Source organism: Tasmannia lanceolata, unplaced genomic scaffold (assembly GCF_043159265.1).
Source record: "Tasmannia lanceolata isolate RefF3 unplaced genomic scaffold, GAP_Taslan_0.1 ptg000008l, whole genome shotgun sequence".
NCBI lineage: Eukaryota > Viridiplantae > Streptophyta > Magnoliopsida > Canellales > Winteraceae > Tasmannia > Tasmannia lanceolata.
In genome coordinates this window covers 9,503,024-9,526,288 of record NW_027518685.1, presented here as the reverse complement: position 1 = coordinate 9,526,288, position 23,265 = coordinate 9,503,024, and the positions used below count along the sequence as shown (strand labels likewise).

At 37.4% G+C, this 23,265-nt stretch overlaps 2 protein-coding genes across 5 annotated transcripts; both read right to left on the bottom strand.

Annotated features, from left to right (window-relative positions):
• Nucleotides 1-1,247: 1,247 nt before the first annotated feature.
• Nucleotides 1,248-10,438, bottom strand: LOC143884273 (ADP-ribosylation factor GTPase-activating protein AGD12-like). Of its 4 annotated transcripts, none has more exons than XM_077387744.1 (9): nucleotides 10,287-10,438; nucleotides 9,199-9,290; nucleotides 7,892-7,976; nucleotides 5,360-5,435; nucleotides 4,145-4,308; nucleotides 3,920-4,055; nucleotides 3,584-3,703; nucleotides 3,258-3,353; nucleotides 1,248-1,672 (listed from the first exon to the last, which is right to left on the bottom strand). In XM_077387744.1, the coding sequence occupies exons 2-9, from the start codon at nucleotides 9,236-9,238 to the stop codon at nucleotides 1,391-1,393; spliced, it is 999 nt and encodes a 332-aa protein (XP_077243859.1). In that variant the 5' UTR covers nucleotides 9,239-9,290; nucleotides 10,287-10,438; the 3' UTR covers nucleotides 1,248-1,390. The 4 variants fall into 4 exon arrangements, with proteins under 4 accessions (XP_077243859.1, XP_077243862.1, XP_077243860.1 ...); XM_077387747.1 differs by having other exon boundaries at nucleotides 3,584-3,700; nucleotides 10,287-10,437; XM_077387745.1 differs by having other exon boundaries at nucleotides 10,278-10,410.
• A 5,106-nt stretch (nucleotides 10,439-15,544) lies between these two features.
• LOC143882677 (ferredoxin--NADP reductase, root isozyme, chloroplastic-like) lies at nucleotides 15,545-21,791 on the bottom strand. Its single transcript, XM_077386133.1, has 5 exons — nucleotides 21,567-21,791; nucleotides 20,950-21,006; nucleotides 17,782-18,114; nucleotides 17,105-17,324; nucleotides 15,545-16,240 (listed from the first exon to the last, which is right to left on the bottom strand). The coding sequence occupies exons 1-5, from the start codon at nucleotides 21,588-21,590 to the stop codon at nucleotides 15,741-15,743; spliced, it is 1,134 nt and encodes a 377-aa protein (XP_077242248.1). The 5' UTR covers nucleotides 21,591-21,791; the 3' UTR covers nucleotides 15,545-15,740.
• Nucleotides 21,792-23,265: the final 1,474 nt, after the last annotated feature.

The following is a 23,265-nucleotide window of genomic DNA, read 5'->3' as shown; positions in this document are numbered from 1 at the left end:
TTTTTCCAAAATTTCTCTAACTCTTGCCGTATTTTTTTCAGATTTGGTTTGCCAATTATTTCCCAAGACCACGGATATTGGCACTAGGGCTGCAACTTGGGTCGGGTTTTCCCCGACCCGCATCGACCCGACCCGAAAAAAGCTTGGGTTGGGTTCATGTTTCTCGGGTTTCGGGTCGAGCAGGGTTCGGAGGGGCCCGACCCGAGTTAAGTTATAGTATGTATTGTTTTTTTCTAAAACTTTGTTACTTTAAGAGTGAAAACTTAAAAGTAAAACTCACGCACCACGCAATCACAGGACTCTTTCCATCTTTTGTTCGTTTCCCCCCCTTTAGCTCTAGGGTTTCAAGTTTCAACTAAATAGTTAATGCACCAAATAGTTTGTTGTTTATCTCATATGAGTATAATAATTTTCATTTGGTAATGCATCAATTTATTCTCTTTGGACTAGTTGTTAGTTAATGCACTAAAGAGTTTGACATGCTTGAATTTTTCTACTTCTATGAGTTGAGTTGCCTTCCCAAACAAGAGTTTTCCTTCAAAAATTGCATCAACGTAAAAAAAAAAAAAAAAAAAACCCAACCCAAATCTACTCGAGACCTTTCCTTCTCCACATTCGACATTCTGAAGCTTGAGGGAAACCTCCTGTTTTACCTTCCCATCAACAACGTTTATAATGCTGTCTTTGATGAGGGCGTTGTCGTTAGACTTCAACCATTTTCCTATCTGCATGTCTGGGAGCATGCCTGTATACTCCTGCACACTCGCAGCCGTGATCAATGGCTGAATATCAATCTCAGCTTTGCCCATGATGTCATCCGGCTGAATATCTCACACTCGCAGCCGTGATCAATGGATGAATATCAGTCTCAGCTTCGCCCATTTATCTGGGGAAGGCCAGGTTTGGGAATCGTGGGTTTCCTGGAAAAAAACCCAACCCGACCCGAGATATTTCTCGGGTAGGGTTGGGTTCTTCAAAACCTGACCCGCCCGACCCGAGTTGCAGCCCTAATTGGCACTATGTTGTATTAATAATCTCATAAACTCAGTTTGTCTAATCTTTTTCCTTCTGTGAGTTTTTTAAAGCTGTTTAAATAATGAAAGGCAAGATGTGTTGTGCAATTATTAAAACACGGTAGTGCCAATATCAATACCTGAATTTGCCTCCGTGAGTAGGCTTAACTTTATAGGAAAACACTTTTACACCACGAAGTCACATGATGTCTTCCTAGCTTTGTAAGATTGATAAGAGATGGAAGAAAGTTGTTGAGATACACCCTACTTTTTGAGTTTTGATATTCACACTCCTCTATTTTAAAGTACATTTAATATTCCAAACAATTAACTGAAAATATTTAAATATTAACACAAACATAATAAAAGTAACAAGATTATTGTTGAAGGGGCATCCATTCCAATTCAAGCTCTAGTTCTCCACATTCGACATTCTGAAGCTTGAGGGAGACCTCCTGTTTTACCTTCCCGTCAACAACGTTTATAATGCTGTCTTTGATGAGGGCGTTGTCGTTAGACTTCAACCATTTTCCTATCTGCATGTCTGGGAGCATGCCTGTATACTCCTGCACACTCGCAGCCGTGATCAATGGCTGAATATCAATCTCAGCTTCGCCCATGATGTCATCCGCCGAGAACATGTCCTTATCATACACTTGCTGCGAAACATCAGAAATTTGAGAATATATTCATGAAATGTCTTTAAAGAAAGAAAAAAAAGGAGAAACATGTGCATCCAATGTAAAAGGAGTTAAAATCAAGGTGATGCAATCCATGAGCCTTATGTCCCCAAAGCAGAATACGATCATGTTTCCTATAATTGGAAATCTAGCCAGAATAAAAATGGAACTCAAATCTATGCTCACCAAGGCAAGACAAAGAAAGTAGATTGCGCCTCATAGCTAGCGCATCCAACCATCTATCAAAATGACATTCTTATTCCCAGGTACACATGATGGTTAGCTGGACTTTATCTCCATCACGTCCACAACACTCTCACATGATCTGGCCACATGGTGGGTCAAGCCAGAATCAACCCAGCAAACACAGTCATAACCTTCTACAATTAGGGACATGGAAACCTCACATACTAGGTTCTTCAATCGTACAATTCCCGCTTATCAAGAACATTCTTTGTTCACATTTTCCTCTGGGGGAGTCATAACATAAGGTACACCCATCTGAGAGCATGAGACAACTAGTAGTTGTCCCTGCATATGTGATGCAAATCATGTAAGACCTTATGTGGGCAATCATTGATTTTAGATCAACAGTCCAGATTGATGAAAGAGATTAATTGTGAAATTATTAGGTTTGTCCATCGACCAAAGTGATGGAGGAGGAGCACAAGGGTAATCAATGCATCTAATCCTATTAAGAAATTGATGTTTAGTGTAGTCCTAAGTTTAACAACATCAGTAATAGTAGTTGAATTTAATTGTTAAGAGTTCTGTTATGGGTAGAACACTAGCGGCTGTTTTTCTGTATACACGAGGGATTATAAGATCTCCCCTACCAGAGATCAGGTCATCCAGAGAGGCAGTAGAAGATACAGCCCAGATCGATCAACTGCTATGGTCAATCGAGAAATGTTTCTGATCTTATTTTGTATTCTAAATTAACGCATGGTTAGATTGGTTTACATTAATTTCAATAGATCTGTAATATTGTTTTGATTAGATCTATTCTGTGTATGATCATGGCATATTCTAGATGTATGTTTGAATGCCTTGATCCTAGTTTTACAGATTATTTATCCAGCGGCTCCTGCCATGCAAAAGTTACAGCATACTACTTTCACTCACTGGTTTGATCGCTCAATCATAGGACTTGAATGTAATCCATTGCTCTAATACTTCTTTTACCTATTTATAGCCCACCAATCAGGCAATTACTGGTGTTATCAGTGTCTCACATAAGCATATCTGGATGGAAACCAACACCTTTGTACCTACTCCCAACTATTCAAGCTAGAATTGAGAAATAAGAAGAAATCGATGCCACTGTATTGCAACAACAAAAGCAGCTGCATGACAAGCACTTCTAGTTCAATGCCGCACCGCACCTAACTAAAACATTTTTAACTAAGTATAGTAGGACTATTTTTTGAATGTACCATACAGAGAGGCAGGTTTTTCATGGAGAGGCAAAAGTATAAACTGTAAAGAAGTATTCATTCATAAAAGACAGTCAACTTAGATTAGTCAGTGCAAAGAAGGTGAGGTGAGAATTAAGCAGACTCACCAATTTCAAGGCCCCATAATTGTGAGGAACTGACAGCATAAGCTCCTCATTCCAAACTGGATTCAAATTGCTGTTAATTACCATGGTTTGTGCTTTCTACAAGAAATAAGAGTACCAGATGTTAACACCGACATGGAAAAGAATTATTGCCTTCAAGTGATCATGCATGGATGGAAAAAAATTCTGAACATTTTATGCCCCATTTTAAACTTAAAAAATCTTGAATAATTCGTTAATTAAAAAAATCTTGCACTTTCTAAATTAAATCTGAAGTTTCCAAAATAAATGAGATAATGACAAGTGAATTTTTCAAGGACATAACTGACCTGTTTACCAATAGCCACCACAACATAAGGATCACTGGTTAGTATATCTCGAACAGCTAGATTAGTGCCTTTTATCACTTTAACCTTCAGCAATCCAATGAATTCTACCATGCCTACCTGCTAACACTCCCAGAACAACACGGTTACAACAGGGTTTTCACCATAATGATCACTAGCCATCAGAACCCATCTTGTAGTGTTCATAATGTTACAACTACCAATACAAAGATGTCCAGGATGTTGCGGATGAGAACAGTGACACTATTTTGTCAAGATTTTCTCACAACAATGGATCAATGAGTAAAAGTTCAAACTAGAGAAGGATGAGAAAAATACCTTTTTTTGTGATATGTTGTTTGAAACCCGAAAACTCCCCAAACTCTTTTGAGATTCACTAGAATAGGGAGTGCTCTTTCCGGAAGTAGTAATCCGCAAGCTTGGTTTCAAAAATTCTTGCAACTCATACTTAGACCTATATAACCATCACAGATGCAACAACATGAACAGTCATCCCATAATGTCACACACAGAGTACAAGTTTGAGTAGCGGCGTATTCCCACCTAATGAAACTCAAACGCTCATCATGACTAGTCTCTGGGCTAGGCTTTTTAATTCCTGTGGGAAGATAGGCCTCATAAATTGCATTGGCAGAAGAATTTCCACCAACCTCAATCATGGAGTCAATTTCATCATCAGACCAATCATCTAATGTCATAGACAAGACCTGAGTGATAATGATAAATAGGCGTTAAGAAAAAATTTATGATTAAAAGGTACAAGAAGAAACTTTGAGAAATTAAAACCATATTCCTTGTTCCAACTCAATCAGATTAGATAATACATTAGATATGTTGCAGTAACATAAAATGAATCACCAGATAGATCTTTTTAATTTATAACGGGGCAAAGAGAGATGAAGATTGCTACTACCTTTTTTTATTGAGATGAGACAATTATATTAGGGATTTAATATAGTGATGAACATTGTAACCATGGTTTTAAATTTCGGCCGACCAAAACTGAAATTTGCCAAAATTTCGAATTTCGGCCGAAATTTGGTAGTGGTCGAAATTTCAAAAAATCAAGGGTCCGAAATCGAAACAGAAACCTAAACCGAAATTTTAAATAATGATTGTAACCATGGTTTTAAATTTTGGCTGAAATTTCGGATTCCAGTTGGGACCGGAAACCGAAATCACCCACTCAAAATTTCGATAATTCCAGCTGAAATTTTGGTACAGTAATGAAATTTGCTTTGATTTTTTACCAAATTTCGGACGAAATTTCGGTATTTTGGCTATGTCTGAAACCGAAACCGAAATTTAAATCCATGTTTGTAACGTGCACTAAATTTCTCAATTGAACAATCTATGTTCCTATAAAACAAGAGACATTTTGATAAAATAAATAAATAAATAGAAAGGAAGAGGAACATGTAGTGCTATAAGCTGCATTAAAAAACAAATGAATAAAGCCATAACCCATAAGGGATCTTGAATCATCATATACACCATGCTTGTGCATGCAATGAATGGCATACGAACTTATTGTAGCAAAAATAGAACAAGAAAACAAATTTTATAAATGAATCATCATATACACCATGCTTGTGCATGCAATGAATGGCATACAAACTTATTGTAGCAAATATAGAACAAGTAAACAAATTTTATAAATTCTTGCAACAGAAAAAACTAGGATTAGAAATGAATGATGATGATTATGACAAAATATTTTAGCAAAGCTAATAGGGAACAGAGTTCCATAAATGCTACCTTTGAGATATGGGAACCAAGACTTCTGTGGGCACCAGAGCATTTTAAGCATATGAATACTCCAATATTTGCTGACCTGAAAGCAATCACGAAGGAATGCTCAATATTCATACTATTATCAGAAAATTGAATATGGCATAATGACGCATCATCAGATGTGCACAAAGCAAGAAACCTGTAATATCTAAACCTACGAATCAAGAAATATCTAACACATTTATAAAAACAATGAAGGGGCTTTTTTTATCAATTCATTGTCATTCAACAGCCTTTACATAATAAAGACAAGCTCTGACACATGATGGGCTTGGAATGAGTTTAAGATGTTTGTGACTTCCATGATGACATGATCTCCTTCTACCGTGCACCTTAAAATTAGCTGCTTCTTCAACACGAAGATATATTTCTTTTACTAGTGCAGTCCTCACTTCATATTCAGCTAATGGTTGTGAAATCCTAAATACAAGAGGATTTTCATCATCAAGAGGTCGTTGAAGGGGTAATGGTCATGGTAGACATCACAACAATCCTCAGCCATATTTAAAATAATTTCTAACAATCATACTTTCAGAAGCCTTCATGACATTCATGCTTTGGAAAAATGCCTTGGGATAGTGGGCTTTTTCTCACTCCACCATATCAGGGAACTAATCATTTTATCCTCACATACTTGCTGGATCAAAAACTCATCATTCTCCATACTTCTTGTCTGGAATAAATCAACCGTCAAATCAGTGGGACAAGGAATCATACAACTATGTAGTGTTATCATCACTTAAATGCTGACTATCAACAGAGTCAACAGACTTTTCCAAATCGTATTGCTGATCCCAATCATCAAAGGAGCTATCACCCTCTTAATTATCTATCGGAATGCTCATGGATATAGTTCCCCAACTAGTTTGGGACAAAGGTTTTGTTGAGTTGAGTTGAGAATGCTCATGGATAGTTGATGTCGGAGGTACAAATGCTATTGTTGATGACTCGGTATACTTTCTTCATTACTTCTTCATATAGGATCAGCATGCATCATTGGGAGAGACAGTTGCTCTTCTCCAATTACTCATATGGTCATGTTAATTTTTTGTACTTTTACAGAGTAGTATTCAAAAGAAATTACTTTATGCATCTCAATTTAAAAACTTGTGTATTTGCGAAGGATCTGCACTCGAGCCAACAGATGCTAAAATTGTCTGACATGTAAACCTCTACATGATCTATTACAAAAATTCAACAGTTGTCTAGTTGGAGCATTCTCAGTTTCTACACCATTAGTTTCCCATGTAGGCACCATAAACTAGCTAATGCTAACTATGGTGTTATTAAGCTTCATACACCTCATTATGCCATAGTTGCTTAGATAAGCACAAAAGGTAACATTGTGATGTTAGTAATATAATTTCCTCTACCAAACTTTTTGAGTTGATTCTTGACGATATTTGGGGGTCCACTCCTGTTGCATCTTTACCTGGATCATGATTAGGGATGACTTTACTAGTTTCAGGTGGATTTATTTTCTAAATAAAAAGTATGATGTTTTAATTGTGTCCTACAGGTATTTCACCATTTTCAACAGCTTTCAACGGCTATTACAATTCCCAAAAACCTCTCACCAGCCAATCATAAAGTGTAAAACAAATTAAGTTCTGCCCATTGTCAAAACAAGGTCGTGCGGGGATATCATTGGCCTATATATTGTCCATTTTGATAATAAAATTACATAGTGAGTTCTACAAACATGATATTCCGATCCAGGCACAAGCTCTTTGGAAGACGTAAGAAATTCTTGAAAGTTCCTCATTGACAATTTAAGTTGAACTGTGGAATATGACTCTCTAAAGACCTAAAAGATGCATGGACTTTCTTCACCAGAAATCGTGTAGTGGAAGATAATCCATAAATTATTAGATGTTCTATACCCCTCTTTAATTGCTCACTGGTATGGTTGTACCACTTCTGTACCTTACTTTTTCCTCGTTGTACATTTATTCATTGATCAATAAGTTCCTACTAAATATCGTAAGGAAAAAATATCATTCAATCAAACAAGAACGAGTCACAAGATTGTAAAACATGGTTTTGGGAAACATAAGATACAGTTGAAAACAGAGAAGCATAACTATGAAAATGTTCACGACAATAACTCACTTATACAGTTAAAGTAAAATAGCATGAGCAATTAAAACATATGCGTATCTTATGAAGCACTTGCTTCTTGGTGGCTCAAATTTTGTTTAAGAATTCGAAGAAACATGAGTATATGAATTGGTGAAGAGACATTTAAAGACATGAACTTGGTGTCAGTAACAAACTCTATACAGTCATAAAAGTGTAAATTTCAAATCATAAGGTTTTATGTGTAAAACATATCAACTTGAAACAATAGTAGCAAGGAACGCTTGTTTATCTGAGAAAGAATTCATCTCAAGGAAAGTGGACATAACATTTAGATACAGATGTCTATCAACTCTTCCAAGAATAATTGAAATTTATGAAATGTAGGATTCTGCAAAAAAAAAAGGGAGCACTTACGCCCACTTAGGATCTGGAGCACCACAATCTGCACAAATGTGATTACCACTTTTAAGCAAGAGCTCTTTTAATCTTTTTAAATTGCCTGTAGCGAAACGGTGCAAGATAATTATTAAAATGTACAAAATTAATGAACTGATCTATAAGTTCTGTTAAAAGCTTATAGTCATACACACTCAGTCGATTAGTTTTATGACAGGATTTTTTTAAAGGGAAAAATATAGATATAGCAATAACAAAGAACTATGCATTTTGAGCGGCACCGTACACTGTTTCTCTATTTTCTTTTTCTTTTTGTATTTTTCTGTATATGCAAAGCATGGAAATCTAATAATTGGGACTTGGGACATAAGACCACCGGGCTACGACACTCGATATATTGTTCCACTCCATCTATGCACTCAAAGCCTATGCTGCATCAGTACGGGTACGAGTGTCTGAACCCAACACAGGTAACGAGGTCAGATTCGGCAAACCTTAGAAAGAAAGAATCGTAGATTCACCAAAATATTTTAATCAATTCTCAAATTTTAATCATAACAAGTAATATATTAAAATTTTAAATAGGTTAAGCAAATATAATATTTAATTTCCATATAAAAACTTACTTTTTAGGATGATGAAAATCAAAACATGTAGTCATTGTAAAGTTATGATAGTAGTATTCAGAAAAACAAATAAAAGAGACCGAAGTGTCGCCGTGAATCATGAAGTATTGGAATCCAAGGCGTGTCCGACATGGGTGTTTCCCTTGTATTTTGTAATGTGTGAGGTCCTTGTATTTGTTTCTCCTTCTATTAATGACATCTTGGTCCAGGAGTTTGTTTTTCTTTGCTTATTCACAATGAAATTTTAGACTGTTTTCTTTCAAAAAATGAAAAAAAATGGGGAAAAGATTATTGGGCCTCAGATGATCAATAATATGAAAGCTTGTCTATCTGAAGCACGAAATTGTCAAATATTTGGAATCTTCCATGTTGAGTGCCCTAGCACTTCGTTAACCAAAAACACTGTATGTTTCTACTTGGTCTCTGATTCGCTGAACTGTCAATGAGAACAGGATTAGCAGCAATGATGGACGGAAGCTTGGTTTCTGTCACTGTCTATTCATCATTATCTGCTCAAAAGATTTTCCCTTTCTTAAATACCCATATCATATTTGATGGGAAATCTTATAATTTAAAAAAAATTGTATTCATGGAGTTAAAAATTAATCACTACCATTGAGAAAATATTCATCAATCAAATGAAACAAACTAATCTTTCAAAATTCTACAGATAACTATTACAGGGTTGTATCTACATACCAGGGGGAGTCTTCCCATAGTTGTTTTGACGGATACTCATTCCTTCACTTATAAGTGGTGATCATCCAACAAAATGCACCTCTACCCGTATCCTGAAAATAATCAATATGAAAACCATTCAGGACAAGCTGGTAACCAAAGTTAAAGCTTACAGCATAAGCACACTCTATGTCTTCCAACGGCAAGATTAAAGCTTATAAGATAAATACAAAGCTTTTAAACAAGTGGGTAGTTGTTGTTGGAACAGTCCAAATAATTTCCAGTAAAATAAAAGGAGAAAAAAAAAGGAATGAAGAAAGATAATCTCACCATTTTCAAATAAAGCAAAAACCACATTTAGAATCATAATATCCCTATTGAATACAGAGAATTTCACATTCAAAATCATCCAACATGAAATCAACCTATTTCAATGCTTCCTAATCGGAAATTCAAACTATAAAGAGCATTGAATACAGAGAATTTCACATTCAAAATCATCCAACATGAAATCAACCTATTTCAATGCTTCCTAATCGGAAATTCAAATTATAAAGAGCAATGATAAAATATAAAGTACACATTCAAAACGACTGACCAGCTTTTTACTAATCGCTTCCTAATTACAAACTTGAACAGGAAATCACAATAACAATATCCAATACGAAAAATACATGTTGAAGAGCATCCGCTTGGCTGATCGATCGTGATTATGAAGATAATAATTAAAAATTCAATTTCTACAATCACATCAGCATCTACACGAATAAATGAGGGCATCTAAATTATCCAGATTGTAAAAACAAAATGATAACGAACAAAAAACAATAAATTTATCACAAATTAATGAACAAAGACAATCACGCCAAAAAAAAAAAAAACAGAATAATGCTAAAATCAAGTCCAAAAGACGCATCTTTGAACGGCAAAGTTTACAAAGATGACTGTCGTTCATTGAAATCAAATAAAAATGCTAGATCGAGGATCCTAACCAAAAGGAAAAAGAGGAAAAAAAAAGGAAGAAGAAGAAGAAAAATAGAGAGGAATCCGAACATGAAAAAAGATTAATCTGGAAGAAATGTAAGATGAGACTGGCTTACGTAATTTACCGGAAAATATTGGAAAGTTCGATAGAATCCAAGCTATGAAATCGAAATCTAAGGCTTCAAACCGAGCGAGGATAGAGACCTTGGCTTTGGCCTTTTTATAAATGTTCTCTTCAAATAAAGCGTCGGGATTTGGTTGAGAGAGAGAGAGAGAGATCGTTTACCACTATTTTGTCCGCATCGCCATTTCGTGATTAGGTCCACCTGTCATTTATTATAGGGCAATGTTATCAGCACTACTGTATTTTGATGAGGGCACTACTCTCTTAATTAAAAGTACGGTATGGCCCCACCATAGGATGATCCAAACCATCCAATAGATGGGCCACAGCCTGTTGTGCCCCAAAAATCATTTCCATAGGTTGATCCTAACCCCCCATCTGAATGTTAGAGGGTTGATCCTAACCCCCTATAGATCGGAGGGTTAGGATCAACCTATGGAAATGATTTTTTGGGCACAACCTATTTAGGCTGTGGCCCATCTAATAGACGGTTTGGATCATCCTATGGGGCGGGCCCACCGAAAACCGAAATTTCGGTCCGAAATTTGGTAATTTGGTTCAAAATTCCGTGACACTTTTAAAAAAAATAAATAATGGCACCTTTAATTGTGTAAAAAGTAAAAACTAAAAGGCGCAGTCATAAATACACTAGGAGGTGGCCCGGGGAAGAAAGGGGCTAAAAATATCACTTCCCCATTATCAGTACCTTCTTTTTGGCGATACTAACCGTCGGATCAATGTCCTTGGAACACAAATTTTAGAGCTCTCTTCCTTTCTTTGGCTGTTCAAATGTGGCATCTTATTTTAGCCAGCCATCTACATGGTGGGCCCACAAGTTGCAAATGGAGGTTTCTTCTTTTCTGTTTCCTCTTCTCTCTTTTTATTTCTTCTAGAACGTTTCAAAATGCCATTTTTTTGGCCGTGTTGACTTACCGACCTAGTTGACAACATGCACATAAAGGTCGCAATAAATGATACCCCTCCTTTTCCAGGAGGGGGAGGGGGTACGGTGGCGCACTAGATTATGGTGGATTCAGGAGTCACTACGGGCATGATTCATCTACAAAAACATGTCACATATAGGGTGATAAGGACCATTAGTCTAGTGCGCCACCCTATCAAACAACCATAGAAAAAATATCTCGCACTTAAACAAATAATGTAGTGAAACCGCAATGGGAGTGGGACCCACATCTACATAGTTGGGATCTTCTTCTTCTTTTTGCTCGACAAGGGACTCTCATCCAGTTGTTACAATAGAATAATGTGAAGGAGCAGAGTTGATACTACAGGGTTTACTGTTGGAAACAAGGGGACTCATACATGAAGTGAATGGTCCAAATATGAACAAAAGAGGGTCCCACATGTTTCCACTAATGGGGCCCATTTATTATCTAATTTCCTACTTGGTGGATTACCAAATTTGACCCTTCAACAGTAGTAAACTAGAAGTGATAGATGAAAGGAACAATTACCAAAGGGGGACAAAAATTAGGCAGAATTATCAACTGGACCCAGGCTTTTTAGAAATTACCAATGGGGGACAAAATCTGTCTTATCATTAAAAGCTGGACGAAAATGCCATTTTCTTAAGCAACATGTTTTGCTTTTCCACTTTTCCCTCTTCTCTCTTCTTTCCCTCTTTTTTTTTTTGCCCTACCAGTCATCTTCTTCATCATTTTAGCCACCACTGGAAGAGGGAAAGCTCGAAAACTTGAAACGTGAGTTCATTCCCATCTCTCTCTATATCTAGGTTTTGTTTTTCATTTGTTTTAGGGTTTTGTATTTCTCCTTCTCCCTTTCAATGGAGGATGAGGAAGATGAATCGTACGGTAGAAAGAAAAAAACGTGAAAATGAACGAGTGAAAAAAAAACAGGAAGTAAAAATGTGTTCATAAGGGACTTGATAAGCCCATTCGGGATTTGGTAACCCCATTTTGATACTGGATAACCCCAACTCCAGATACGTGAAAACCCCCTTCCAAAACTCCAGTACCCTTGGGCAATTTTAAGGGACTTGATAAGCCCATTCGTAAATTGGTAACCCCATTTTGATACTAGATAACCCCAATCCCAAATACTTGAAAACCCATTTCCAAAACTCTAATGCCCTCGGCCAATTTTTAGGGACTTAATATGCCCATTCGGAAATTGGTAACCCCATTTTGATACTTGATAATCCCAATCCTAGAGATTTGAAAACCTCATTCCAAAACTCCAGTACCCTCGGCCAATTTTCAAGGACTTGATAAGCCCATTCAGAAATTGGTAACCCCATTTTTTATACTAGATAACCCCAATCCCATAGACTTGAAAACCCTCTTCCAAAACTCTAGTATCCTTGGCCAATTTTCAAGGACTTGATCACCCCATTCGGAAATTAGTAACCCCATTCCTAGAGACTTGAAAACCCCCTTCCAAAACTCCAGAACTCTCGGCCAATTTTCAAGCACTTGATAAGCCCATTTTGATACTGGATAACCCCAATCCCAAATACTTGAAAACCCCCTTCCAAAACTCTAGTACTCTCAGCCAATTTTCAGGGACTTGATAAGCCCATTCTGAAATTGATAACCCCATTTTGATACCTGATAACCCCAATCCTAGAGACTTGAAAACCCCAATTCCAAAGTCAAAACATGTTGTATATGCCAAAGGGTATTTTCATCCAGCTTTTACTGACAAGACCTCTTTTGTCCCCCGTTGATAATTTTTGAAAAGCATGGGTCATGTTGATAATTTTGCCTAATGTTTGTCCCCCATGGTAATTGGTCCTAGATGAAATTCATGGAAAAAGAATGGGACAGCTGAATTAGCTGCCACCATCTATCTGGTACCGCATGGGTGAAACAACTTCTCCACTACTGAAATGATGAGAACCCACTTTTGTTTTGTGTGGGCCCTTACCAAATGCAACCCTAATCTCTCTCTCTCTCTCTCTCTTCTCGAATAAGTAATAGAGCCAAGAATTCTATCAGATAATCATTTGAAATATAGAGGAAGATTAGATGAAAGCGTGAGCATTTGGAGATCTCTTCAACCATGTAATTAACAGACATCATGACTGCCACGACATCCTAGTTTTCTATCTAGATGCTGATATTTACAACCCCCGTACTATTGGTATTTACACCCACTTTCCATTTTGATAAGCACATTTCTCTTAGCTGTCTTTAGGCAACAAGAAGGGTTATAAAATGCCATGAGTTAGTTGTAAACATTTGTTATCTCTCCAATGACATTTTGAAACTCTGCCAAATGCACTTTAAGATTTTCTTATTAATAGAACGTTCTATTATGTGTTTAAAATTGCGCCACACTGAAATCCTCTTTGAAGCAGTCTTGTCCCCCTTCTTATTCGGTCAAAATTATTTCTAGGGGTTTGCCAACGCGTTAAGCATCAATTGCCCTTCGGATCTCAAAGTATACGCGTAAACTCAAGATCCCAAGGGCAATTAAATGATGCTTAATGCTTTGTTTGGATGCCGGGTTTTTTTTTTACATGGGATTTATGTGGGTAAAGGTAGGAGACAAAAGAGGGGACAAGAATTAATTAGAGAAAGATATTATGATGAGTGGAGAGAGAGGGTAGAGAGAGAAAGAGAGAACACCATTTTCAAGAGAAGATTTTGCTGATGTCAGCAAGAAAAAGCTGATGTGACCACTAAAACTTTACCCACATAAATCCTGGGAACAAAAAAAACCTAGCATCCAAACAGAGCATAAGGAGTGCCCTTATGGCACGTTAGCAAAACCCTTACTCAATTTGTTTTCTTTCATTTGAACAGTACCTTCCCCGTGTGAAGACCGGTGTAGATACGACCGGTCCCGAGTTTTGGAAACCTGAGATCCCAAGGGCAATTAAATGATGCTTAATGCTTTGTTTGGATGCGGGGTTTTTTTTTTACCTGGGATTTATGTGGGTAAAGGTAGGAGACAAAAGAGGGGACAAGAATTAATTAGAGAAAGATATTATGATGAGTGGAGAGAGAGGGTAGAGAGAGAAAGAGAGAACACCATTTTCAAGAGAAGATTTTACTGATGTCAGCAAGAAAAAGCTGATGTGACCACTAAAACTTTACCCACATAAATCCTGGGAACAAAAAAAACCTAGCATCCAAACAGAGCATAAGGAGTGCCCTTATGGCACGTTAGCAAAACCCTTACTCAATTTGTTTTCTTTCATTTGAACAGTACCTTCCCCGTGTGAAGACCGGTGTAGATACGACCGGTCCCGAGTTTTGGAAACCTGAGACCAGGTGGTTTTGGCGGTTTGTGTCGTGATGATTGTAATAATGTGGTGTGGACTTATTCCGGCCCTCTTGGGATTTGTGACGCGACAGAGGCCGAAGTAAAGGCCGTATATTACGGCATTAAAAGACTTGATAAAGAAAGTACGGATCGTTCCATTGTGGGGGGGATTCATTTAATATCATTCGTTGGTTGAGTAGGGCGGTGGTGCCCCCATGGAGATTTTCTTCTATTTTTTATGAAATAGAAGATCTAATATCGGGCTCTGCCATAGTGTTCAATCTTGTGAGGCGATCAGCTAATGGGGAGGCAGATTCGTTGGATGGGGGCGTTAGTCGTTTGGGTTCGGAGTGGTTTGATTTCCTTCCTCCGTAAGAGTTGTATTGCTCATTTTTTTGTTTTGTTTTTATTTTTGTGTCCTTAGTTTCTCTTGCAGTGGTCCTCCTTGGCCCACTTTCATTTTTCATTAAAGATATTACTCTGCCATTTCAAAAAAAACAGATATGATCGGTGCAGACACCCAATCAGTCTTTACTCTTACAGGGGCTGTTTGGACTTTGGATCTGGAGAAAAAAAATCCATGGAAAGAGAAATTCCAGGGTCCAGAGGAATTAAATTTTCCTAGAAAATAGGAAAATTTTGGTTTCAGGAAAAACTCCATGGAAAATGAGTTATCCAATCACGAGAAAACTAGCTCTTCCGCGAAAAAAAATTCTCAGGATTTTTTTTCTCAGGTCGGGTTCAGGCGAACCCTAGCCCAACCTTAGGGCTGAGGTACCATTCCCTCAACCCTAACCTGAACCAACCCGAGCCTCAGGTCTAGGAGGGTAAATCCCTACCCAACCTGTCTAATTTGTTTTATCCAAATTGGGCCAGGTTGGGTTTGGGTTAGGTTGGGCAAAACCAAGAAACTGAGACAAAAAAAAAAAAAAATTTAATGCAAAGATTTTGAAAATTGTGATAAAATTTGGGGGCAGGTTTGGGTCGGGCTGTTACGGTACTCGAACAAACACCAAGCAAAAACTTATACTAACGATAGTCACATACGCAAATCCTCTTTTTTTCCCTCAAAAATTACACTTTGATCTGTCTATCTTAACCAGCATTTGCTGATAAATAGACCGATTGGCATTATACTGTTTAAAGAAAATTAACCAGGTTCATTAAACTGGCAGCTGTGCCGCAAACCAACTAATATCAAATATCAATATACCTCAACATGCCATTGCTTGTTCTTCTTGAGCTGTGAGTGCTTCTCCTCCCAGCTCTCCCCTCGCTGCTCTGCAACTCTCTTTAGTGTATCTTGAATCCCTGGCATCATCCCCTTCAATCCACAGAAGTAAATATGTGCACCTTCATCCAAAAGCTTAAAGATTTCATCGCTGTATTCCTCTATCTTATCCTGAACATACATTTTCCCCCCATTCCTATTATTCTGTTCCCTGCTCAGGGCCCGGTCATATCTGAAGCTTTCCGGATAGTCCTGAAGGTATTTGGTGAATTCCTCGTCATAGAGGAGGCTTTCATTGTTTGCCACCCCGAGGAAGAGCCATGCGAGCCCACCAAACCTGAATGTGGGGACGGATTCCATGAACATGCGGCGGAGGTAACCTCGAAATGGGGCCACGCCGGTTCCTGTGGCAATCATGATGTGGGTGGCATTCGGGTTATCCTCCGGTAGCAACATAACCTTGCCAGAGGGGCCTACATCAATGTTGAAACTCAGTTGTTAAAAGCTTCAGGAAGTGGATTCAGCCATTCAGGACCAGAAATGAGAAGCATAAAATAAGCTAATTTAGGACCCAAAGGCCTTGGAAGTGCAAGAGTCAAAAGTGGGAGCAATACGAACTATAAGATACTCATGAATATGCGGTGAAACAATCTTCAGTGGTTCAAAAGAATTTGCAAAATGAGCATAATGCAGTCAAGTTTTTTAAAAGACTGTTATCAAAGCTTTACTGGGCTTATGAAAATGGTTTTTTTTAATGGTAAGCTTATGAAAATGTTTAGTAGCCCAAAAGACGAATTCACTTCAATACCACCTTGGAAATAAATATATCATTGTCTCAGTTTTTAAAACTGCCACCTTGGAAATAAATATATCATTGTCTCGGTTTTTAAAACTTCAGAACAGTTTCTTCTACTTATCTACACAATATGGATTGTGAAATAGATACAAACAGGTTTTAGTGAACAGAATGAAAAACAGTACTTCAATTGTTTCTGCAAGATCAAAAAGCTGTTAGAAAATTCAATCTTCAAGTTACCAGGCTCCAATAGGAAATTGGCCTTCCAAATTCCAAGTTTGAGTGGCTGAATCAATGAAGAACTCACTGATTTTGTTAATGGTTAGCATACTAGATCATTTATTCAATCAAATTGTTACAAAATTGGGGTTTGAAATTGATATTTTATTATCAGCCAACTGAGTCAGCTGAGCTCCCAGCTTATCAACAAATTTTTGAACATTGAGAAAAACAATAACGAAATCAGGATTCGTTTGGTTATTCTTAAGAATCCAACAATGGGTTGTCTGTTTTATTGTCATTCCAGAGAATAGTCATGTACCTGTGATCTGGACTTTGTCTCCAGGCTTTGAGTTGCAAAGAAAATTGCTGCAGATACCGTTCTTCGATGGATCCTCTTTTCCAGTATCTGGGTCATAATAAACAGCACGGCGAACACATAAACTGGCCGTCTTTCCATCAAAAGAGTCTCCATATCTTGTCGAGGCGATCGAGTAAAGACGAACATTGTGGGGAGTACCTGGTTTCTTAGGATTTTCACCCTGCATGAAGTCAAATAAGAAAAAGCAAAGATCAAAATTTTGAATGAAATCATCATCACTCGATGCTAACAAATTCTGTAGAGAATGAAACCATTATCTGCAAGAAAATATCTGAATAATACCAAAAACAAAAGCGCAAACATAAATCAAGGTTTCGTCATGATGTGTCAATGTGTGCCCAACATGTGAGTTTGGCATGGCATAATAACTTAGTTCAATGGACAATATGCAATAAACTTGGGAATACAAACACAATGACTACACATTCATATCCATGTGTGTATATACATACATATACACATATTTGTACGTATATACAAACATACACATATGCATGTGTATGCACACACGTGTATGTATAAACAAATGTCTGTATATAGATGCAGGGGCTGTTATAGACACCTTTAATATGACAAAGATTTTCACAAAAGAGCATATCGTGAAGAAAATGACTTACAGGAGGAATTACGCCATAACTCTGTCCTTCCCAGTAGGGAACATTCCCACCATGGTCAATTACAATATGGCATGTCTCGCCGGGGGCTTTTGGGCCAACAATCCTTTCGACAGAAACAATTGTCGCAGTGTAAGATTCCTTGGGCTTGTATAAATTGAGAGGAGGTTGATTGGCATCCTCGAGTTCTAAAGGCAAAACTGTGACTTCAGTTCTGCCGGCTTGTTGTACTGACATGGATACTCTGTAATAATGTATTGACGGTGCATTCTTGGTTTTCAGATGCACCGATGGGACTGGTGCCCATGATTTATCCTGAAACCTTAGATTGTGTGCCTGCAATAGAATACATAAGAGTGCACCTCAAAATTGGATAGAAACTTCTGAAACTATAATTTTTTTATCAACAGACGAAACTATTATTACTATAAGAAAATTCCAATGTGAGAACCAAGAGCCTAGTTGGACAGAATCTAACATACTCTTCGCAGACAGATACTGATATAGGTGACATGTAACTCAGAGGGAGTATAAACAAAAGTTTTATAAGGAAATTACATTTTGACTTAGTCGAAAAAATCACGAATGTAAATGTAAAAAGATGGAAGTTCAATCATAAAAAAAAGTTAGCGAAAACAAGACCAAGACCACCAAATCCATAGAGATGCTTTCAAGAATCCACATAGGCAAAAGGCTGCTCACATATCAGCTATTCATCTCAATGGCAATCAACACGCAACTCATACAATCATGAAGACAAAAAGCAGCTTCTTTGTAATGACCAAAGTATAATAGGCACGAAAAAATTCTGCATCCAATGTTTAAAATGCAGCTGAGTAATAGCCTTTCAGTCATATTCATTATTTTTAGTTACTTATGTCATTGATAATTCATCAAAAATTTCAGAAATAAGTTCTAAATTGTCGAGAGGGTCTAAATACAACCCTTATAACGCCACAAAACGGTAGTGTTAAGAAGCAGAGAATCCATTGCAACAATAAACCTAAGTCCCAAAGAGAAGTGATGGGTGCAAATTTATTAAATGGAATAATTCACAGGAAATGAACAAATCAGGCATTTCCAGTTAATTGTAAGCATACATGATTTTTCAAAGAGCTGATGCATGAGGACATCACATGAGATCAGGTCATGTAATGACATCTTACATGGAGGCATGAAGATTTTCAGATGCCCTGTTTACTTGTTGAAGGACATGTTTCTTTGCCCATACCACTAGGGGTGGACATGGTTCCGGTTCAACCCGAAGAACCGAACCGGCCTATTTGGTTCGGTTCCGGTTCCGGGTTCCTGGAACCGTGAGAATGCGGTTTGGTTCTGGGTTTGGGATCCTAAACCGAGTAGGATCGTATCCCCCCCCCCCAATACGGTTCCGTGAGAAAAAAATGCTTTAGACTTTACACTTACTACTTGAGGATAAATCCACCCCCCTTTAACATTTTGCTTTGCCTTTTAAAGTTTTAATCGTAAGTTATTAAAACGAATAAAATCCCAATCATTATGTGGAGAAAATTATAAAATAAAGGTTGGGTAAACCCATAACCGAACCAAACCGATCAAGTTCGGTTCTGGTTCGGTTCGGTTCCAAAGATATATGGTTCGGTTCTGGTTCCAAATTCTGGGAACCGATTGCATATGGTTCGGTTCTGGGTATACCCCGGAACTGAACCGAACCGAACCATGTCCACCCCTACATACCGCAGATAAACAATTAGTAGCCTAATAATATCACAAATTCATATAATCCCGTTTATTCCAAAGATACACGAGATTTGTTTCTGTGCAAACTTTACAAATTTCTGGCTATAACGTTAAACCTGGAAATCAGTATAAAAATTTCAATAAGAAAAAAAATGAAAGTGTCACCGGTAAAACTTGGGAGTGTTTGTAGCCTGTAGTAAAATCAAAGAGGACTGTGAGTGAATCAACTAAAATTGTATTAATTAAAAGTAAATTTGAAAGTTATCTATGCTAATGAAAATGGCAGTTTCAAGAGATCACTTGACAGCTTCACTTTCCAGTTCTTTTATGATGAATGTGTAAAACTTTAAACTTCACATAATTAAATTCCAGTGATTCAGAATTTCAATCTCTTAGCTTACCCATGGAATTTATTTATATGGCATTCTCTTGCTAATTGAAATATAAACTTCTCTAGCCAATTAACAAAGAAAACTGACCAGAATAGAAAATTAAACGAAGAAAAAACTCTGAAAAATATTATCAAAGTATTCTAGTTTACCTCAAACTTAGATTTCTTGTTTATTCACATTTCCTTTCAAAGGGCACTGCACGCGTTCAGATGTACTATTTAATTGAATACAAGAAGCACAAACCACATCAAAGTGTACTGGTTAAGTGTGCATAAGAAAGCTATATCAAAACCAATAAAATGATAGTTCCATAAGATTCAATAAGCTATATCAGTACCAATAAAATGGTAGTTCCATAAGATTCGTATACAGTTATATTGTCCACTTCTTTTCTAATGGATAGTTCAAAGCCCTATTTCAATAAAGTTTTGACGATTACCACCCATGTAATTCTTATTTCGTCCCAGATCCCTTTCCCTACTACCAAACCACAAAATAAAGAAGCTACTGAAATCCACAGGACCATGTTTTGACAATGGGTCGAACCCACATTTCTTTACATCGTTTAACTTTAGCCAGCATTCAAAGGGTATTACAATTCCCAAAAAGCTATCGACATCCAATTAAAATGTCTAAAACAAGGTGAGTTGCTACTAAGATTGTATGGTTGTTACTTTACATTTTACAATTAAAAACTGCTTTGTAGTTTCTCATGTTCGATTCTAATTTTTCATATATAGGCTTCCATGTTTTTGGCCCCACTTTCTTTTACCTAACTTTTGCATTTCTTCTTAACCTGCATTTCACATGCTTCACAGACTGCAAATAAACTAATCACAACCACCACCTTATCAGTGAATATAAGCATAATGTAATCAGCACATTCAATGTATACACACATCAAGACACCAACTAGCATTTTTCTAATCTTTACATACCATAAATAGAGCATACATGAAGTAGAAAAGTAAAGAACGTAAAGAACTACAAATTAAAAACCTAATGTCATCAATCTGTAATGGAGCTCTGAGAATCAAAGTTCTTTAACAATTAAAAATACCTTTATTCCATATCTCCTTGGACATGTATCGGTGCTAGTAGGCATAGATATAGAAGACTGCAAACAAGTCAATTCTCCATTAGAATCAATTCAAAAGAGAATCACTTCAAAAAGAGGAAAAAAGAAAACAAAAAATCTGACCAGAGAGTCGATAACTCCAGCCCTTATATTGGAAAAACAATGGACAAATCAAAACCGGTAAAATCTGAAGCAAAATCATCATATATAAAAAAAACACATTTCAAGGAACAGAATCGTGAACAGAAAATTCAAAATAAGAAAAAAAATGAAATGAGAAAACATATCAAAACCTGCAAGCCATTCCTTTTCGCATTAAAATCAATCCAAAAAAAAACAACAGTGACATGAGATTAAGAAACAGAATTCCTTCAAAATATCCTGAAATCGAGCACATGATCAGGAGAAACAAAAGAGAATATCGAAATCAGAAACAATCCAAAGCAAAACCAGCATGATCATGTCATGAACATCATCATCATCATCATAACAAATGATTTTTACGAAACACGAATATGTACAACGCAGAAAGTAGGATATCAGAAAATTCAGAAAAATAAATAAATCAGAGAAGAGAACAAAACACAGATTCCACTAACCTGAATTACTGATAAATGCGCCATGATCGGATCCAAGAGGTGAGGAAAATCGAATCAAGAAAGCTAGGGTTCTCGACGAGAGAGAGAGAGAGAGAGAGAGAGAGAGAGAGATATTAAGCGCAGAGAAATCTAGGGTTTGCAGATCACATGCAGAGGGGGAAGAAGAAGAGTATCATCAGCAAGGGGCAGGTAAATTACCTCCTAAACTAGTACTCGACCACTTGGCATTGGTTGTTCTAATTTATTTAATTTGTCTGAAGTTACAAAAAAGCCACTGACTTTCTATAGAATTACTAACGCCTTCACTCAAGAAGTCCATGGTTTGAGGGACATTTCCTATTCTCTTGTTCAACTCCGTGTGGCTGTTTCATGGTAAGATGTATTGTCCGGTGTAACTGTGTAAGACAAATTCAGGGATACAAATTGCCCGTTATTTCTCAAACAATTATACATCCAAAAAATAGGGAATTGAGTTAGAATCTAAAGAACTCGTGTTACTTATGAGAAGGCGGATATAAGTGGTGCATGGCTCTCGTTAACTCGTGCTGTTAGTGTTTAAGTCCGCCAATATTGATATCTAAGTACAATGCAGATATATAACGGATTAATCAATCTCGGAGGTGCACGGGCCTCAAGGGGCAGCCGTAGGTGAGAGGAGAGCCCCTTGCAGCCACGGGAAAAGCCCACTTAATACAATGAAGCTTGCCCATAAATAGGTAGTGCCCCATCTTTGATTGATCCAAACTATCTATTTGATAAGCCTCAGTTTTCATATTATATGGCTTCCAGGTCACACCAATCTTGTAATCGTAACATCTAATAATGTGTTTTGCATATACTTACATGCATGGTTTTAAATTTCGATTTTGGTAAAATTTCGGTCCTGGCCGAAACTGAAATTTGAGCCGAAATTTGGTAGAAAGTCATGAAATTTTGATTTTTTGGGCTGAAATTTCGGTTTCCGTACGTTTCGGTTACTGACTTGGCCGAAATCCGACCAAAATTTAAAACCATGTTTACATGTACTTTTTTGACCCCCCATTTTCAACAACAAGATGGTAGGGTTGAATGAGATTGGCCCCACTCCAATGATGCCATCAAGATGCAGACTATTCATCCGGTTGGCCACGACATGGGCAAGCCATAACCTAAAATTTGCCCTCATTAGATAATCCTGACCGTCCAATTAGTGACCTACATGTTGGGAGTTACAAAAGAAAACAGATCAAAGGTCCACATTCGAGTAATCTCATCGCATATGAAGATCCTACAATGGGTACGACTTGGGTTCCAGCAGATGACACGTGGACATGATCACAAAAATACCCAATAAAACCCGGTTTGTAATTTTGTATAGTCTTTTTATCAGTTTTGGGCCATGTGTGACACGTGGACATGATCAGATTCATTGATTTAACGGGCGAACACAAGTGCAGCGTTTTATCCCTTGATCGGAGATCCTCGTGCCCTGGTTTACCAGTCCTTGTTAGGGTTCCGGCAAGAGAAGCTAACCGTTGATTTTGTAGGGCAATCTTACAGATTAGATGCCATTCAGGGTCGGGTCCAGACCATGTCCATCAGCTCATGATGGCCCACCAGCTCCATGGTCTGGATTGCATACACGTGTCTCTAAGTGGGACCCAATATATATTAGGATTGATCCTCCCAGTTATTGTCTGTTTAGTTGGGACTCATGCTG